Genomic DNA, 19,745 nt, shown 5'->3' with positions numbered 1-19,745 from the left:
CAAACCAAACACCAATAGGCCGCTCTTACTGAGAGTCAAAGCTTGCAAAAAATTACAAAGAGGTAAACCAGGCAGGGATGCAACCTAGCTGACTGGCTCAAACCAAGCACCACTAGGCCGCTCCTACAGGAGTCGTGGTTACCAAGTTAACAGGCAGACCAAGTTAATGAATAGAAATGTATGTTGAGGTTGTGATGAAGGTTTTCAAAATGGTGATCCTATCAACTAAGAATGTATTGAGGGCATTTTGAATTGAAGTGGGGTTTTGGAGCTTTACCCTCTCTCAGCTCCCATGCATCTTAATAGATTTGTTTAATTTGTTTCTTGATTATGAAATCTATTTGTGATTTAGAAGAATCAAGTAATAGTGTACAATGTATGTATGTTTTCTCAATTCACAGAACTGGAGTTTGATCCATGCCTGTACCCATATATATGTCGATTAAAGGGAATGGGATTTGAGAATGTTGAAGACACAATACATTGGAGGGCATAAGGAGAAATTTGTAAGGTGTGTAATGTTGCAGTTGTTAATTGGTGAGATTTGGATGATTGAGTGATTTTTAATTTGTATAATGGCCGCAGGTTAGATTGATTGACATGAGATCGATATGGCTGGAATAGGGAATTGTGGGTTTAATATAGACGACGGAATGGGTTCTGGTATACCAGCTAGGAATCCACAATCAATGTCAATAAAAGTGGGAGTGATGAGAGGATCTGAAGGGCTAATGACATTCGGTCGATCACTGAAATGTGGAGTTACCAGAGTGGTGTTCCCAGAAGATCTAAAGGTGTCTGAAAAAATGATATTTGATCCTCAGGACAAGTCCCTCCTGTTTTGGAATAGGCTTTTGGTTATTTCATGTATCTTTTCGGTAGCAGTTGATCCTCTATTTCTTTACCTTCCGGTTTTCAAGAGTAGTGAAGACCACTGTCTTCACATAGATTCAATGTTAGCATATGCAACAACTGCCTCCAGGACAATAATCGATTTGTTTTACCTCATCCGAATGATTCTCCAGTTTCGCACAGCTTACATTGCTCCCTCATCTCGGGTTTTTGGACGAGGTGAACTCGTCATAGATCCCAAACAAATTGCATCCAGATACATACATCGTTATTTTATAGTTGATCTTCTTTCTATTCTCCCTCTGCCTCAGGTTTGTTTTGATTATCTGAAGAAATAGCATTAAATTAGCAGCTGGATGTATATATAGTTCAAATTCTTTTAATTGTGATGTGCAGATTGTGGTGTGGAGATTCCTTAATGGATCCCGAGGCTCGAGTGTAGTAGGTACAAAGCAAGCTCTAGTTGTCCTTGTTAATCTTCAAAGCATTCCCAGGTTTTTGCGGTTTATACCTCTAAATTCAGACATGAAAAAGACTTCTGGAGTGTTTGCTGAAACCGCGTGGCTTGGGGCTGCATATTACATGCTGTGGTTCATGCTGGCAAGTCATGTGAGTAGATCGAGATCGAGATCAATATCAATTATCAATATCAATGAAGAATCCATTAAATGAAATTTGCATAATGCAGATATTTGGAGCCTACTGGTACCTGTTTGCTGTGGAACGTAAAAATACATGCTTGCAACAAGCGTGTAGGGATAATGCAGATTGCAATCCAAGTTTTTCTTTACTGTTTTGTTCACCTGACAGAGATAAAACTGCAAATTTAACTGATTGGAGAGAGATAACTGAAGATGTTCTCCAAAAAAACTGTGGTGCTGATGAGGATTCTCCCTTTAACTATGGCATATACGCGCAAGCTGTCATAGCCGGTATTCTTGACAATCAAGACTTCGTCCCCAAATACTGCTATTGCTTGTGGTGGGGCTTGCAGAATTTGAGCACTCTTGGGCAGGGTCTTGAAACAAGTACATATCCTCTGGAGATTCTGTTTTCAATAGCATTGGCCATTAGTGGGCTCCTGCTGCTTGCTATTCTCATTGGAAACATGCAGACCTATCTTCAATCTATAACGGTTAGGCTGGAGGAGATGAGGATAAAAAGGCGTGACTCCGAGCAATGGATGCATCACAGGGTGCTGCCACCGGAGCTCAGGGAAAGAGTGAGGCGTTATGATCAGTACAAATGGTTGGAAACAAGAGGTGTAGATGAAGAGAGTCTGGTGCAGAATCTGCCTGTAGATCTCAGAAGAGATATTAAGCGCCATCTTTGTCTCAATTTGGTTAGAAGGGTGCCTCTATTTGCAAACATGGATGAGAGGCTACTGGACGCCATATGCGAGCGACTCAAGCCAAGCTTGTTCACAGAAAACACCTACATCGTCCGAGAGGGCGATCCGGTGGATGAGATGCTCTTCATCATCCGCGGCCGCATGGAGAGCGTCACAACGGACGGTGGCAGAAGCGGCTTCTTCAACCGTGGCATTCTAAAAGAGAGCGATTTCTGCGGGGAGGAGCTTCTCACATGGGCGTTGGACCCAAAAGCGGGGGCCAACTTGCCGCCGTCCACCCGCACGGTCAAGGCCATGACGGAAGTGGAAGCCTTCGCACTCATCGCCGACGAGGTGAAGTTCATCACCACCCAGTTCCGCCGCATCCACAGCCGCCAAGTGCAGCACACTTTCCGGTTTTACTCGCAGCAGTGGAGGACGTGGGCGTCCATGTACATCCAGGCCGCCTGGCGCCGCTACACCCGCCGGAAGCTCCGCCACAGCGAGGCCGACTACGACGATGATGGCCGCGACGAGGACGACGATAACGAAGAAGCCACGTTAATCCCTAAGATTTCACCGTCCTCCTCCTCCAGAAGCATCGGCGCAACCATGTATGCTTCCCGGTTCGCTGCAAACGCGCTGAAGAAGGTGCGCAAATTTAGATCTTCCAGCCTCATCATGAAACCTCCCAAGCCTCCTGAGCCCGACTTTGATAATGAGGATCTCACTAAGGTTCAGCGCTTCATTTAATTTCATCCATCCCCACACTCATCCTGCATGCATACCTTAATTACATCATCCCCTTTCTAAATTGTCACAATCTACACACCATCAACCAACTAATCTGTCCATACTGTGCCCGAGTCATTATTCTTACATGTTCGATCTACCTTAACTTAGGATAATATAATGCAACACAACTAAATTTGTTGTATTTCTATGTTTGTTGAGTTAATTCAGCTTGAGTTTTACTAGGTATACACCCAAATTCTACTCTCCCACTTTTTCAACATGATCCCCCAAAAAAGTATTCACATCAAGAATTTGAGGGTAGAGTAGAAAATAGGAGTACATATAGTATTTTCTACTTTGTTTTGTTGTTGAAAGTATTGTATTAATAAATAAAGTTACCCTTTTAGGGATAAAATGTTGTCAATGTATATTAAATGCTATATTATTTTGCATAATCATACTGATCATTTACAATTTTATAAATAATACTCCGTAATAGTTAATCATTTACTTAAGAGGGGGTTTGATAGGCGGAAAAGTTCAAACTTTTCTGAAAATTTAAAAGGGTAGTGGTTGGGAATCTATTAATTTTGGACGATATTTATTTACGAGTTCTACTAAGAACTATACATGCATTTCCAAATTCTACTCTATCACTTTTACTCCATAATGTGGCAAACAAGGATATGATATTTTCATCATGTTGGTCCCAGGAAAAGTGTCTACATCAAAATTTGTGAATTGGAATAAGAAGTGGGAGTACATTAGTATTTTCCTTTTTTTGACCTATGATTTACTAATGTTTTTTCTTTTTTAAAAGGGTAGTGGCTGTGAATCTACTAATTTTGGATTGATATTTTGTGACATATGATTTACTTGTGTTTTTTTTTTTTTTTTTTCTTTTTAAAAGGGTAGTAGATGGGAATCTACTAATTTTGGATTGATATTTTTTGAAATATGATTTACTTATGTTTTTTTTTTTTCTTTTTAAAAGGGTAGTGGCTGGGTGTTTGTATATTTCAATTCAAGGATATATTAGAGATTTTAAAAAAATTTAATACGAAAAGGGATTCAAACATATGACCTCCCATTTGAGGAATCACATAATTAATTGTCATTAAGCTACAAGCTACTTAAATATAAAAATATCTTCTTAGGATTTTTTTTTTTTTTGAAAGCAAACACGAATCAATCTTATTGCAAATGCATCAAAAGAAAGTCAGGCGGGATAGCATCCCAATACGGAGAACCATCCTGAGTAAACACCTTAATGGCCAAAGAATGAGCTAAAATATTTAAAACACGAGGAACCGAAACTAAAATACAAGAAGAAAACGTATCCATAATAGTCTTGCAGTCGCGAATCACCACACCCGCATAAAATCTCGGGGGGGGGGGGGGGTGGGGGATAAGGCCTGTTGATGTAACCTTGGTGTACCGAGCAATCCGTATAGACAGTGACTTCTGTAACATCTCGTGCTTTCAGCCATGATATAACTTCCTTACAAGCCAGTGCCTCAGCCGTAAGAACGTTCTCGGTAAAAGGAAGCTTCCCATTTACCGCCGCAATGAAACTGCCATCTTCCACAACCAACGCCCCTCCAAAAGTTGCTGCTCTCGAGTCCGGATTGCGGCATGCATCTACATAGCACCGCTAACCCAGAGCCAGCTGCACCAGTTGCTGCTGCCGTGATGCTCCCGAAGCATGAAGCCCAGTCGCACGCCATGCTGCAACGGCCGTGTTGGCTAAATTCCACGTGTGGCGTGGTGTATAGAGATAAGCCTCCCATACCGCATTGTTTCTTGCTCCCCATATTTGATAAAGGACTACAATAACTTGAATAAGAACATCCTAAGTTAAAATAGACATAGCATTCTGAAACCACTCAGCAAAGCAACCACCAGTCACACAAGAAATAGGGAGATGAGATTCATTCCACACTTGAAAAGCATAAGTACACTCAAACAAAGAATGCATGAAACCCTGAAAAGCGTTCACATCAAGAATTTGAGAGTGGAGTAGAAAATAGAAGTACATATAGTATTTTTCTACTTAGTTTTGTTGTTGAAAGTATTGTATTATCAAATAAAGTTACCCTTTTAGGGATAAAATGTTGTCAATGTATATTAAATGCTATATTATTTTGCATAATCATATTGATCATTTACAATTTTATAAATAATACTCCGTAATACTTAATCATTTATTTAAGAAGGGGTTTGATAGTCGGGAAAGTTCATGTTATAATTATTATACTTATGGCTATTAAAGTCTAAAGATTCTTCATTGGCTTACATTATTTATTCTTCCAAAAGGTTGAACCCCAACCCTAAGGCCCCCCCAGCCACACCCCGACCCGACAAAGCATTTGGGGGATTGATTACATTATTTATGTTATGTAGTTGAAGGGTTGTATCACTTGTATGACCCATTATATAAATGGGTGAAAGCTAAATGATACATATAGACATTGTGGTGTCCAATATTTGTTGTTGTTCTTCTCCTTTTTCTCTCTTTACGTACACAACATACATATACATACGCAAATTTCGGGTGTATAACCGTGCAAGCATCACGCGAGAACTAACGAGTTGATAGGCCAAAACACAACACATTATCAACACGAATCACCAACATACTCTCCGATGAACGGCAATGTATAATTAGTAATGAACAGCCACTATTCGAGAAATAACCCAGAAGATTTTACAACATTGCAAAATCGTTGTCCACGCAATGGAGCATGAACCAACATTGTGCTTGGTGGATAGTGTAACCATGCATACTATACTTACGGATAGGAGGTTTTTTCGTACCTTGAACAAATCAAGTAGTAATATTACTACCATCTAATGATTAGGTACAAATAGTGGGCTCTGGAAGAGCATCTATCATCCTCCCTAACAGTACAAAGCTACTGTAACACCCCACTTTTCTTAATCTTAATTACAATTCTAAACCACAATTAATATAAACTAAGCAGTGGATAAACAACTTAATAAGTAAACTAGTGGGAATGTCACCGCCACAACCACCACTCCATGGTGATTGCACAGGCTAAGTATTAGGAACAAGTGTATTTAGATTTTGATGATACCAAACTGTCTTAGGATGTAGACCCCTATCTTTCGTTTATTAGAAACTCTCGTATGACATAGGCATGAAATGTTGAACCATGCACGAGACTAGTAGAATAGGTTTATATAAAGATTCGAAGATGATCGAAAGATGCTTGCAGATGAAAGAAGGATTAAAGAAAGTCTCGGATGGACTGCTTCGACAAAAGGAACTTTCGTTCAAGAAGAAAGGACGAAAGATGAGGACAATCTTTCGTCCCTAAGTAAACAAGTCAAGGACAGACTTGTTGAAAGACAACCCTCATTAAAAGGAAATAATGAGAATGTTGTCTATCACTCAGCTGGGCAAATCATTCGAACAAAAAATGTCCTAGGAATGATTTTCACTAAAGACAAGGAGCATTAAAATACTTGTACCATCTTGTCAGAAATCAAGGACAAAAGTCATAATGCTTTTGGCTTCAATGGCTATACAGTACAAGTGCATTTAATGCCCAATGCCCACTGAGTAATACACACTGGTTATTAGGTTTGAAATTTTCATCTCCCTCCAACGAATGGATTTTTCCACCTATAAATACCTCTCTTCATCGTTGAAGAAGGTGCTGGTTAACTCACTCTCTCAATCTAAAGAAAAACTCTTCAAAGCAATTCCATCTTCTTAGCTTTTCATAACCAGTGTTTATTGTGAAGTTTTTCAAAGGCATATCCATCCTCATACTTCACAACCTGAAGCTGTCTTGCTCTTTTCTCAAGTGAAGATCTACCCAGACATCAAGACAAGCTTCAACCTGTTGGAGAATCATCATATCACTTTTCCAACATCTCCGCTTAGGAAGAAGTTGATAGAGGCGGAGTAAACTCTAGGAGTTGAAAAACCTTTCAAGTGGCTGTCCGACTTAGTGTTCAACGAAGCCAGCCTGAAGTAGTTTGTACTAGGAGTGATAGTGCAAACCCTTTCACGAGTTGTGAAAGAAGAGTGGAGTAGGCACAGTTGGCTGAACCACTATAAAAATCTCTCTGTCCTTCTCTCTTTATTTATCGCTTTTACTTTCGTGTCTTCCATATCATACAACATCGACCAAACGTTAAATCTTTATCAACACGAAAGAGTGCAAAGATAATTTAATGCAAAATACTACTTTCGCTGCACATATCTCCGAAAGGAGTTTAATCGAAAAGAATCGATTAGAGTTTATTCACCCCCCCTCTAGACTCTCTCTGACCCTACCGGGACCTACAAGTGGTATCAGAGCAGTTACCTTGTACGGTAAACGCTTTGCGTTACTGCTTGGTAAATCCCTTTTTGCAAACCTTGCATAAGAAAAACTGCTATTTTTCATCTTTGCACAAGTTTTCTTAAACAAAAATGGAAAGAGAACATTCTAACCGTTCTAGACCTCTTGCCTTTAATCTTTCAAAGTTTGATGACTGGAAAGTGAGAATGCAGGCACATCTTTCAGCTATTCATGATGAAATGTGGGATGTGATAAGCAAATGTCCCATCGTTGTTATGATGGTAAACACTCAGGCAGTTGCACAAGGAGCAGATGTAGAAACTATGATACCTAAGCCAAAATCTCAACTCACTTCAGATGAGAAGACTCGGGCAAACCTCGACAATGTTGCACGAGACATTCTCTATAAGTCTCTGGACGACTCGCTGTTCCCGGGAGTACGAAAATGCACCACTGCAAAGCAAATATGGGATACTCTCATGAGTTTAGGCGAAGGTGACGAATAGGAGAAAGATAACAAGCTCACCGTGGCTATGAAAAAGTTTGAGGATTTCAAAATGATGCCAAATGAAGCCATCACTGATATGGAGCTCAGATTCACAAAACTCATGGGTGATCTTTCGGATCTTGGAAAAGAGCCAACCGAAAAGGAGAAGAACTTAAAGATTCTTCGAGGGCTTCCAAAATCTTGGGACATGAAAGTTACAGCCATGAGAGATCATAGAGACATGAAAACAACCAGCACAAGTAAGATCTTTAGCGATCTCAAAGCATATGAATTCGAGCATAAGCCAAGGGAATCCGAAGAACCCGAAACATGGAATATAGCCCTGGTGGCTAATCAACAAGCATCAACATCAAACAGGTCGAATTCTAACTCTTGTGAATTCTTATCTGACGAACAATATGCTTTGTTTGTGCGAAAAATGAAAAGGTTCATGTGGAAGAATAACTTTCAAGACTATCAAAGATCATTAAACCGAAGGCAATACGAAAGATCTCCCCAATTGACAAAACAAGAGACAATGGATTCGCAGATGCTATGCTATAATTGCTGTTGGTCCCAAAGGGGTGTGGTAAAAGTCTAGAGGGGGGGGGGGGTGAATAGACTTTTAAACTTTTTCGCGAATGCAACAATTGCTAAGGCAACAGAGAGATCAAGACTCTTAACTAGATTGTTAGAGTCTTGTACGTAGCGGAATAATTAAATACGAGTTTTGTGATTGTGTCAAGTATATCAACGTGATAAGCAGTAAGTAAATAAAGCAGTAAATGACACAAGGCAATTTATAGTGGTTCAGAGGTGATGTAATGCTCCTACTCCACTTACTCTTATCGTCCAAGAGCAATTCACTATATCCACCACTTCTTGGTTCCTAGATACAATGAATTTCCGTGATCTAGTGCTTTGATCACTAAGCCCACACTAATCACGCCCAGTGCCTCCAACACTGCTGCTTCGGATTTCACAGCTCTGTGCTACTTTCCAGGATTTCACAGCTCCGTGCTACTTTCCCCCCGTCTTCCACGATCCGGTCAACGTATCCCGTGATCTGGTGTTTTGATCACCAAGCCCACACCAATCACGCCCAGTGTTCTCTAACACTGCTGTTTCGGATCTCACAGCTCCGTGTGACAATCCAGGATTTCACAGCTCCGTGCTACTTTCCCCCCGTCTTCGACGTATCCCGTGAACTAGTGCTTTGATCACAAAGCCCGCACTAATCACGTCCAGTGTTCTCCAACACTGCTACTTCACTTGTTTGCAGAAAAACAAGTTTCACTGGCTTCCAACTTTGAGACTTCTCGAATGCATCTTCAATGTGCAGCAAGTCTCTCAATGATGAAGAATTAAACACTCTTGAATATTTTCTCTTTGAGCTCTCTGAGTGTTTTTCTCACTTGAATATATTCTCACTTGTAAGCTTTTTCAAGCAGATTGGATTCGTGTATTCTCATGTTTTTGGTTCGTTGGATGTTCTGTGGAAAATGAGTTGATCTGCTTCATTCTTCATCCTTTTATAGCTGGTCTTGAGAAGTTGTCCGTTGGAAAAAGACAATCTCAAATTTGAATTGTAGATCTCAAATTTGAATTCCAAATCTCAGATTTGAATTCTTGTAGCCTTTTGCAGAGGATCTGTAGCTTCTTCAGAAGATCATATTAAAAATAATATCTCTAACTTTGGAGATATTCCGGCCGTTGCTTAGCATGTGGTCCATGTGAAGAGACTTAAAATATTTCTAATGCAGATCTTATCTTCACGTGAAGGGCTTCTTAAAATAATTCTGATGTAGATCATGCGCCTTTTGGGACTTTTCATCTTCTGTGTATTTTATTCTCTCTGTATGCGCCTAGACTTTAACAAATAAAATTGGGGATTCTAAAATACAATTTGGCATATCAAAAACTATTACAATATATTCATAACAATTTCCCCCCTTTTGATAATGCCAAAATCCTATACTCAGTCATTGGCTTTAAGTCTTTTCGAAAAATATTTTTGCTCAATTTTATTTGACAAAGCCATGATGAGTTTAACAAATATGTTCTAGGAAAATAAATTGACTCGTGAATTAATTTTAGACAAGTTCCTAATACGCATATTGCATTATAAATTCTAGTCAATTTTCTCTTTTGTTATGCGTTTTACATGCTTGTCTTTTAATTCACATACTAATTACAAGTTAAGATATCAAAAACAAATATAGACCACTTTAGGAAATTAACATAACTTGTACGATCATAATAAGGGAAAATACTTGATAATTTCGAAACAGTAGTTTTACAAAACAAAAAGTTTCAAAAATCATAGGATCAGATTACCTCTTTTGCCTCTTATCACTTCTTCCATTCTTCAGAACTTCTTTGATGTGTTCCCTCACCTTGTACACATCATTCTTGATACCCTCACAGAAGAATTCTTTGTTGACTTGTTCGGCGAGGTAATTTTCATATGCTTCTTTCAGAGTTGTTCCTGGTAGAACTCCAGCTTCGATCCATTCAATGCATTCATTGAAGCTTCTACCGTGGCCAAGAGAATTTCCTGTGGTTCCAGTGAGTTTTTGCAAATCAAACCACATATCTATCTTCTTTCTCTTTCTCTGTTCTTCCTTATTCTTTTCAGTTACCCAGTGAGCTACTTCAGCTGGGGATTGCTTCTTGATCATGGCAGGTGCGTTTTCTTTGGTCCATACAATATATGGTATATCGGTTTTGGAGCAATTGAACTAATCATCAGCTTTTCCTTTAGATGAACCTGCACCTAAACCATAGTTAGAAAATTGAGCAAAACCCAAACCACTTGGAGATGTTTGGCGTCCACGGCCTCGGCCTCGGCCACTTGGTGGTGTAGCTTGTGGTTGCCCAAAAAAGTATTCTTGTTGTTGAGCTGCCATATGACAGAGATATTCTTCCCCCCTTTTGGCTTTATCAGCAATGAAATTAAGAACTCGGGTATCTCGGTTTTGGTTGACTTTCACAATCTTGATTCCTTCACTGGCTACGTTAGAAGTATTCTGCAAGTTTTCCAACTTCTGAGTCATAGAGGATAGCTCAATTTCAAGTTGATTGATTCTTCATTCTTGATCTTGTATGGCCTTCAGTTGCCTTATATGACGTTCATAATTGATCTTCTCGGCTTCCTCCTTTTCTTTCTTTAAATTTTTGATCACTTCAATCAAAGTGGCAGTGATGTCAGCCTTCAAACGGCTTTCTGTTCTGTAAATCTTGGACTCCAAAGATATATGCTTTTCAAAGATTTGCGTGAAATTTGACCTTGTGTTGTCAAATTCTTGCATCGCCAAATGTCCTTGATCTCTCAAAGTAGTTTCGATCTTGTGGCAAATTGTATCTCCAGATTCGGATACTTTGGCAAACAAAGTTGTCAGAATATCATCTTCATCTTCTTCAGGCCGGTTGTAACACCCCGTGTTACGGCCTTCAATCCCGGATTAATTATTTAATTAATCCCGTTAATAATAATTAAATATGATTTAATTATGTTAGGTTTACCTTTAATTAATTAGTGAGGTCCACCATGAACCGTGGACCCTTGCCCGAATAAGAGTCTTAAGCCTATTAGGAATAAAGGAAGTAGGCCTTTTACTATTCAGATTAGGATTAGGATTCTCTTTAATTAATATGGTCCACTATGGACCATGGACCCTTATCCCTAAAACAAGCCCTAGCCCTATAAGGAATAGAATTAGTAAACCCATACCATTCAGGCCCTAACTAGGAGTCTTAAATATATAAATAGGGAACTTAGGAGGCACCTAGAATCCCCACCACATTAATCTCTCACCACCCAAAGAGTTCCAAGAATTCCCCTAGGAGAAATCAAGAAATCAAGAAAGCTTAAAGAAAGATCCTTCATAGCCAAGGAATTAATTAAGGCTAAGAGGTAACCCATGTCTCAACAAAACCTATTTTCATAGCTATGATTCCCCCTTAGGGTTTCCCCCATATTATTGTGATTGGCGAGATATGATGACAATTATTGATGTTTGATGTGATGATCCCATGAGGGATCTTGATAATCTTGATATTGGGAGATTCTTGATGATTATGGAATTCTTGATGATTATATAGAGTTCTTGATGATTATGTGTTGTTCTTGATAATTGTGTGATGCTCTTGATGTTTATGTGTTATTATTACCGAATCTTGTAATTAGAAGACGAACCGTATACTTGTTGATATAAAAGTGATTAGAACCCTAGGTTGTATCGTATGATCTTATTCTTGGATTATCGGGTGGGGAAATCGCGTGTTTGGGTGTTGATTATATTAGAAAAGCATGATAGGTTATGTGCCGTCGTTTCTCGTATTTGATCCGTTAATTGTCTACGTGTTAATTATTAGTTGCGTTGTAAAGTGTCTAAGCATGGTTTCGGGTTCCACAAAGGTTCCCGGGACGTTATTGTGTGAAAAGAGTCAGTGGGGGGTAGGGGACCCGCCACCTACCCACGGCCGAGAAAACACCGCCCGGAAGCGGGTAGCCGGCGGGCGGGCAGCTGCCCGCCGGCGACCCGCTGCCCGGAACAGTACACTCCGGCGGGCAGCCGGCGGGTGACCCCCACCCACCGGCTACCCGCTGGAAATTCCCCCCACCTTGGGATCCCGGCTTCCCCGTTTGATGTTTCCCCTTTCCCCGTGGTGTCCCAACGGACTCCGTTTATCGTGCCTATGTCTAGTTTGATGTTTCGGGTACCGTTCGTAGGTTTATGAGTCTATTGTATTGCATGCTAGTTGAATTGGTATCCCGTTGACCTAGGTGGAAGGAGTATGAACCCCTTAGGACTATTCTTAGTATGTGATGGATCACACATAGGTTTTGTTATACGTTTTCTCCCCTTTCCTAATGTGTAATGTGGGTTGCATGTGATTGCTATGTGTTATGTGTGTGTTACCCCAATTCGGTTGCGATCGGATTGGTTATCCTGAGCTGCGGTTCAGAAGCCGGCTGCTGTCAGATTGATACTCTTGGGCTGCGGTCCACCGTTTGGTTGCGATCAAACGTTTCTATACGAGCTGCGGTTCGTCCTTTTTCCTGGCTGCGGTCAGATGACATCCTCTTGGGCTGCGGTCCACTGTTTGGTTGCGATCAAACACTATGATGAGCTGCGGTTCATCGGTCGGTTGCGATCGACCCCTCCGTGTTGCGATACGGGGCAGGGTGCTGCGGGGCCGTGTCAGAGCTATATGCGCTGACCCTCATGTATGGGCATGCGATTGGTCCTGTGGCGCCAACAAAGTGTGCTATGTGTTGTGATATGGATGAGTGGTGATCATGAGTGTCTTGGGGGATGTGACTACGGGATTTATGTTGGGGATTGTTGATGTTGAGTTATGACTATTGTTTATGCTTTGCCTTATCAGCCTTAACTGTAGTGAACTGCATATGCTCATTATAACTGTTGCTTGTGTCTGGCCTTATCTGTCGAGTCATTCCCGGTTTTAAAGCTAGAGTTCGTAGGATATATCTTCATGCTCAAAATGGTTTTCGTATATCTATATATATCTCTATATGTATTGTATTTCAACGCGTTGGAGTGGGTTACCAGCATCTCTCGCTGAACAGATATATTTGGCTTTCAGGCACAGAAGATTAAGTCACTGGAGTGCGCTAGAACTTAGAAGTAGATAGTTTCCCTTTTTGGCCTGCGTGCCCCGTTTACGTATTTACGCTTTGAGGATATTAGTTAGTTAGCCTGTGCACTTGGGTTCTCTAGCCCAGGTGTGGCATAGCACCCCGTACGCTTGTATTTATATCTTGGGATTTAATAAGATTCTACCTTTATTATAAGTTTTAAATGTCTTAAAAATCTGGGGTGTTACAGTTGGTATCAGAGCCTAAGTTTGACCCTAGGATAAGACTCTTAAGACCGGACTTTAGGACACTAGGCTTGAACTCTAGGTACTTAGGAACATAGGATTCATGAATCTTAGGACGCGCAGTGAGATTGTGAAACCTACACATAACCTCCCCTCACTTCATCCCTCTCTAACTTAAAGGAACCTCCCCCTACGCTTACCACACCAGGTAAGGGTGAGAATAGATAAGTTTACTTCCACAACTGGGTAACGTACACTTACCCGATAAATCGCCTCGTCCTAACTCCCGTCAAAAGACTTGACAAGGACCCTGACCAAAGAAAAGGAAGATTTGGATGACTACTAAGAAGAGGCGTTACAGTCAGGACTGCTAAAAGGGACGGATTGGAATACGCACCAACCCAGGGTAACCACGATAACCCCCGAGTCAGACAAATGACATGCACCTTCCGACAAGTTGCCTTATCTCGGCAAACCCGGGTTGCGGCTACAACAAACAGGAAGGAGAACTAGGACACCTATTAAAGTAGCGAAGGAACGACACCATTAGTTGAATCCTTGGGTGCAAGGTAAGTATATCGCGACACCTTGCGACCCCACCACCCCAATTTAAAATATCATCCGCCCTGAAACCCCAGCATCTTGATACCCCTATTTGTTGAAAACTCCCACCCCGAATCCTTAATTACCTTAAGAGCAAATTCGCAACCGTCATGACCTTGCTCACCATTTGTTACGCTTAACCCAAACCCTCGGAAACCCTAAATTGTTATTGCCCATACTCTAAGTTCATATCCCCACTCCGTTTGGAAATCCTGTTAAAAAACCGTAGAGCAGCATAAGGCCCTTACCCTGCCCAGGGGCGTAAAGAACCGACATTCATTGATTCAATATTAAAATAAGTTGTTAGATAGGAATCGGCAAAGTAGGTGGAAGTTACGAATACGTATCATCCCACCCTTGCACAAAAACTGTAAAGGCGTTACGAGAAACCATAGCCGGTACGTACGCCACCGAAGAACGCCATGCGTTGACAAGAGCAGGCAAACAAATACGTTCAAAGTGTCAGGGGCCCTCGCTACAGAAAACATCGTCAAATAGGTGCAACAGGCTGAACCTCAAAGAGGACATAAAGCCTTGCTAAGAATTTCATCCACCAAGGAAGGGATGAAACCCAATAGAAAAAGAAAGACCAACCCGAAACCCCTTGACCCTTAAGAACCCTCGGCAAGGATTAGGAGTCAAGACCTAGGGATTTGACCCACTAACCGACTGGGTCCAGACTCCTGAACATCCGAGGGGAACATGCACGGAAACCATCACGAGAATTCCCTTGGAAACCATAGAGACGAAGGGGACTTCGACACGGGAAGAAAAGATCAAACGAAAATCTTAGAATCAAACGAAGCCAAGGAAAAAGGATCACCAGTTCGACTGTACGCCACAACCATGCCCCAAACAGGCATAATCACTCGAAGCCAAGACTCCTTAGCCCCTTTCCCTCCCCTTGCCAACCAAGTACCATTTCGTTAAAGAATCCGTCCTATCACTCCAAACCTCGCTCTTGATCCCTCATTACAAACAATCCCGTACAAGGTAGCAACCTTCCTCCCTGTATTACGACCTTGGAAACATCGACCCTATCCGTCCCTCGACTTTGAAACCTAACCCTTGCACTTCTTACATCCCTTTAACCCAGACCAAGAAAACATAGATATATATATATATGTATATCTACCTCTAGAACTCGTGCTTAAGGATCAATAAACATTGTACGATGGGTCATCCTATGTATCCAAGTCCCTTTTATTGTGCACAAGGGCATGGGACTTGTCAGGACATGAATCTGTGCATTTTTGGGGTCTTTCCCGAAGGAATTGACTCTTCCTAGTCACTTTTCCGCGGGTCCCCAACGGGTCCTTGATGGGACCTTGGCGGGTCCTTGGCAGGAGCTTGGCAGGCGGACGACCGCCCACCTCGCGCCCACTGGTACAATGTACTGATTTCTTAACCCCTCATTTTATTGATTTGTGGCACACTTATGTGCCTCGATTGATGAATGTGAGTCTTTGATAAGGAACCATGGACCACCCAAACATAGTGTCCTACGTAAAAGACCTTGACGCACGAGGCACCATCGGGAAATCACAATCAATTACATTGCACGAGTAATTGAAGTTGGATCCTACGATACAACCGACTAGGGATGTTTGGCGTAAAGGATTGCGCAAACCAAGGAGGCGAGTTGGGAACTCGTGCAAAGAACCCACGAAAACCTTAAAAGTCAAAATGCTAAGGATGGACCGGGACTCCTCCAAACCATGGACATCGTTCGAGCAAATCAGAGGACTCCTTACAAGTTGTATGGAATCAAGAACTACGTAGTCCATGGTGCTAAGCAAAAGGGTGAAGAGCACATTCGCGCCAAGACTTCAAGGGTCATTAAGGACCCACAAGAAAATGAGATGACTCGTAAAGTCACTGAGTCATCCCACAACGAGATTTCGTAACCGACTGCGCTTTAAAAAGAAAAAGGGCACACAAGGACACCTTTATCATTAAAAGCAACACAAAAGGGCACAACAATGTCGAACCTCGGGTAAGACACGAAGTCTTACTAAGAATTTCATCCACTAAAGAGGAGATGAAATTCGATAAGAAGAGAAATTCAACCCAAAGTCCATCGACTCCCAAGAGACTTTGGGAAGAATTTGGGAAGTGCGCCCTAAGAGATTGGCTTAGTTGACCCAACTTGGTCAAGACCTTGGGCGCATTAAAGAAGTAAGTGTTGAATCACCACGGGAATTTCCCTCAAGATAGAAGAGAAGGATGAAACCTTAGCCCGGGAAGCAAGGTCTAACAAGGATCTTAACGTCAAGCAAGTACCAACACCAAGGATGGAGGATCATCAGCTCGTCGACGCATCGTGACCAAAGCATCTAGCCAGATTATTCACTTGGGATCGAGAAACCTTAACCCATCCTAGCCGAATTCCTTTCCCTTCTTCGGAAAATCGGCCCCCTCCTTATTTCAAAAACCCTCTCTACCCTTCAGACCCCATTCGTAATCCCATGTTTTAACGATTCCATACAAGGTGGCAACCTCACAACCTAAGTTGCAACCTTGAAAACTTGATCCTAATTCCTGAATTCACCGTATCCTCAAGTTTGAAACCCACTCTCTTAGCCCTGTAAACCTAATCGTTCCCAAAAACCCAACACGCATAGGCGTACAAGTATACAATTTCCCTGTGGGATACCCTCTCTATAGGACCACGGTTCTACTCTTGACTCGTTAACCCTGCAACGATTTCCAAGCTTCGGGGACGAAGCTTCTCATAAGGGGGGGAGAGTGTAACACCCCGTGTTACGGCCTTCAATCCTGGATTAATTATTTATTTAATCCCGTTAATAATAATTAAATATGATTTAATTATGTTAGGTTTACCTTTAATTAATTAGTGAGGTCCACCATGAACCGTGGACCCTTGCCCGAATAAGAGTCTTAAGCCTATTAGGAATAAAGGAAGTAGGCCTTTTACTGTTCAGATTAGGATTAGGATTCTCTTTAATTAATATGGTCCACTATGGACCATGGACCCTTATCCCTAAAACAAGCCCTAGCCCTATAAGGAATAGAATTAGTAAACCCATACCATTCAGGCCCTAACTAGGAGTCTTAAATATATAAATAGGGAACTTAGGAGGCACCTAGAATCCCCACCACATTAATCTCTCACCACCCAAAGAGTTCCAAGAATTCCCCTATGAGAAATCAAGAAATCAAGAAAGCTTAAAGAAAGATCCTTCATAGCCAAGGAATTAATTAAGGCTAAGAGGTAACCCATGTCTCAACAAAACCTATTTTCATAGCTATGACTCCCCCTTAGGGTTTCCCCCATATTATTGTGATTGGCGAGATATGATGATAATTATTGATGTTTGATGTGATGATCCCATGAGGGATCTTGATAATCTTGATATTGGAGATTCTTGATGATTATGGAATTCTTGATGATTATATAGAGTTCTTGATGATTATGTGTTGTTCTTGATAATTGTGTGATGCTCTTGATGTTTATGTGTTATTATTACCGAATCTTGTAATTAGAAGACGAACCGTATACTTGTTGATATAAAAGTGATTAGAACCCTAGGTTGTATCGTATGATCTTATTCTTGGATTATCGGGTGGGGAAATCGCGTGTTTGGGTGTTGATTATATTAGAAAAGCATGATAGGTTATGTGCCGTCGTTTCTCGTATTTGATCCGTTAATTGTCTACGTGTTAATTATTAGTTGCGTTGTAAAGTGTCTAAGCATGGTTTCGGGTTCCACAAAGGTTCCCGGGACGTTATTGTGTGAAAAGAGTCAGTGGGGGGTAGGGGACCCGCCACCTACCCACGGCCGAGAAAACACCGCCCGGAAGCGGGTAGCCGGCGGGCGGGCAGCTGCCCGCCGGCGACCCGCTGCCCGGAACAGTACACTCCGGCGGGCAGCCGGCGGGTGACCCCCACCCACCGGCTACGCGCTGGAAATTCCCCCCACCTTGGGATCCCGGCTTCCCCGTTTGATGTTTCCCCTTTCCCTGTGGTGTCCCAACGGACTCCGTTTATCGTGCCTATGTCTAGTTTGATGTTTCGGGTACCGTTCGTAGGTTTATGAGTCTATTGTATTGCATGCTAGTTGAATTGGTATCCCGTTGACCTAGGTGGAAGGAGTATGAACCCCTTAGGACTATTCTTAGTATGTGATGGATCACACATAGGTTTTGTTATACGTTTTCTCCCCTTTCCTAATGTGTAATGTGGGTTGCATGTGATTGCTATGTGTTATGTGTGTGTTACCCCAATTCGGTTGCGATCGGATTGGTTATCCTGAGCTGCGGTTCAGAAGCCGGCTGCTGTCAGATTGATACTCTTGGGCTGCGGTCCACCGTTTGGTTGCGATCAAACGTTTCTATACGAGCTGCGGTTCGTCCTTTTTCCTGGCTGCGGTCAGATGACATCCTCTTGGGCTGCGGTCCACTGTTTGGTTGCGATCAAACACTATGATGAGCTGCGGTTCATCGGTCGGTTGCGATCGACCCCTCCGTGTTGCGATACGGGGCAGGGTGCTGCGGGACCGTGTCAGAGCTATATGCGCTGACCCTCATGTATGGGCATGGGATTGGTCCTGTGGCACCAACAAAGTGTGCTATGTGTTGTGATATGGATGAGTGGTGATCATGAGTGTCTTGGGGGATGTGACTACGGGATTTATGTTGGGGATTGTTGATGTTGAGTTATGACTATTGTTTATGCTTTGCCTTATCTGCCTTAACTGTAGTGAACTGCATATGCTCATTATAACTGTTGCTTGTGTCTGGCCTTATCTGTCGAGTCATTCCCGATTTTAAAGCTAGAGTTCGTAGGATATATCTTCATGCTCAAAATGGTTTTCGTATATCTATATATATCTCTATATGTATTGTATTTCAACGCGTTGGAGTGGGTTACCAGCATCTCTCGCTGAACAGATATATTTGGCTTTCAGGCACAGAAGATTAAGTCACTGGAGTGCGCTAGAACTTAGAAGTAGATAGTTTCCCTTTTTGGCCTTCGTGCCCCGTTTACGTATTTACGCTTTGAGGATATTAGTTACTTAGCCTGTGCACTTGGGTTCTCTAGCCCAGGTGTGGCATAGCACCCCGAACGCTTGTATTTATATCTTGGGATTTAATAAGATTCTACATTTATTATAAGTTTTAAATGTCTTAAAAATCTGGGGTGTTACACCGGTGGTGTGTTGTCCAATTTAGATTATGTAAGGATCTGAGAAACTTCCTTCTTGAATCTGCTAGAACTGGAGTTTCCACAAGTTGTAAGCTTCTTCTTTCAGATGATTCGGCCATGGTGGTATTTTCTTGACAGTTGGCTTCTCTTCCAAGATTTTCTCTTTCTCTATTGACTACCTCTTCTCCTTGATAATTGTCTATATCTTGGGAGAAACTAGGATTTGAGAGAATAGGCTGCTCAGACAATGGCCTGTCTTCTAGTGGGGATTGGAAGTTTGTAGTAACCTTGACAGAGACATTTTGTGTAACACCCCAGATTTTTAAGGCATTTAAAACTTATAAAATAAAGGTGAAATCTCATTAAATCCCAAAACATAATACGAGAGTACGGGGTGTTATG

General features: G+C 41.7%; 1 protein-coding gene across 1 annotated transcript; it reads left to right on the top strand.

Annotated features, from left to right (window-relative positions):
* The first annotated feature begins 460 nt into the window (after positions 1-460).
* Positions 461-3,195, top strand: LOC109155292 (putative cyclic nucleotide-gated ion channel 8). Its single transcript, XM_019302977.1, has 4 exons — positions 461-511; positions 586-1,163; positions 1,249-1,461; positions 1,541-3,195. Exons 2-4 carry the CDS (start codon positions 612-614, stop codon positions 2,933-2,935), a joined length of 2,160 nt encoding a protein of 719 aa, XP_019158522.1. The 5' UTR covers positions 461-511; positions 586-611; the 3' UTR covers positions 2,936-3,195.
* The last annotated feature ends 16,550 nt before the right edge of the window (positions 3,196-19,745 follow it).

This window comes from Ipomoea nil, unplaced genomic scaffold, assembly GCF_001879475.1.
Source record: "Ipomoea nil cultivar Tokyo-kokei standard unplaced genomic scaffold, Asagao_1.1 scaffold2700, whole genome shotgun sequence".
In the NCBI taxonomy this organism is placed as follows: domain Eukaryota; kingdom Viridiplantae; phylum Streptophyta; class Magnoliopsida; order Solanales; family Convolvulaceae; genus Ipomoea; species Ipomoea nil.
This window is presented reverse-complemented; position numbering and strand designations above follow the sequence as displayed.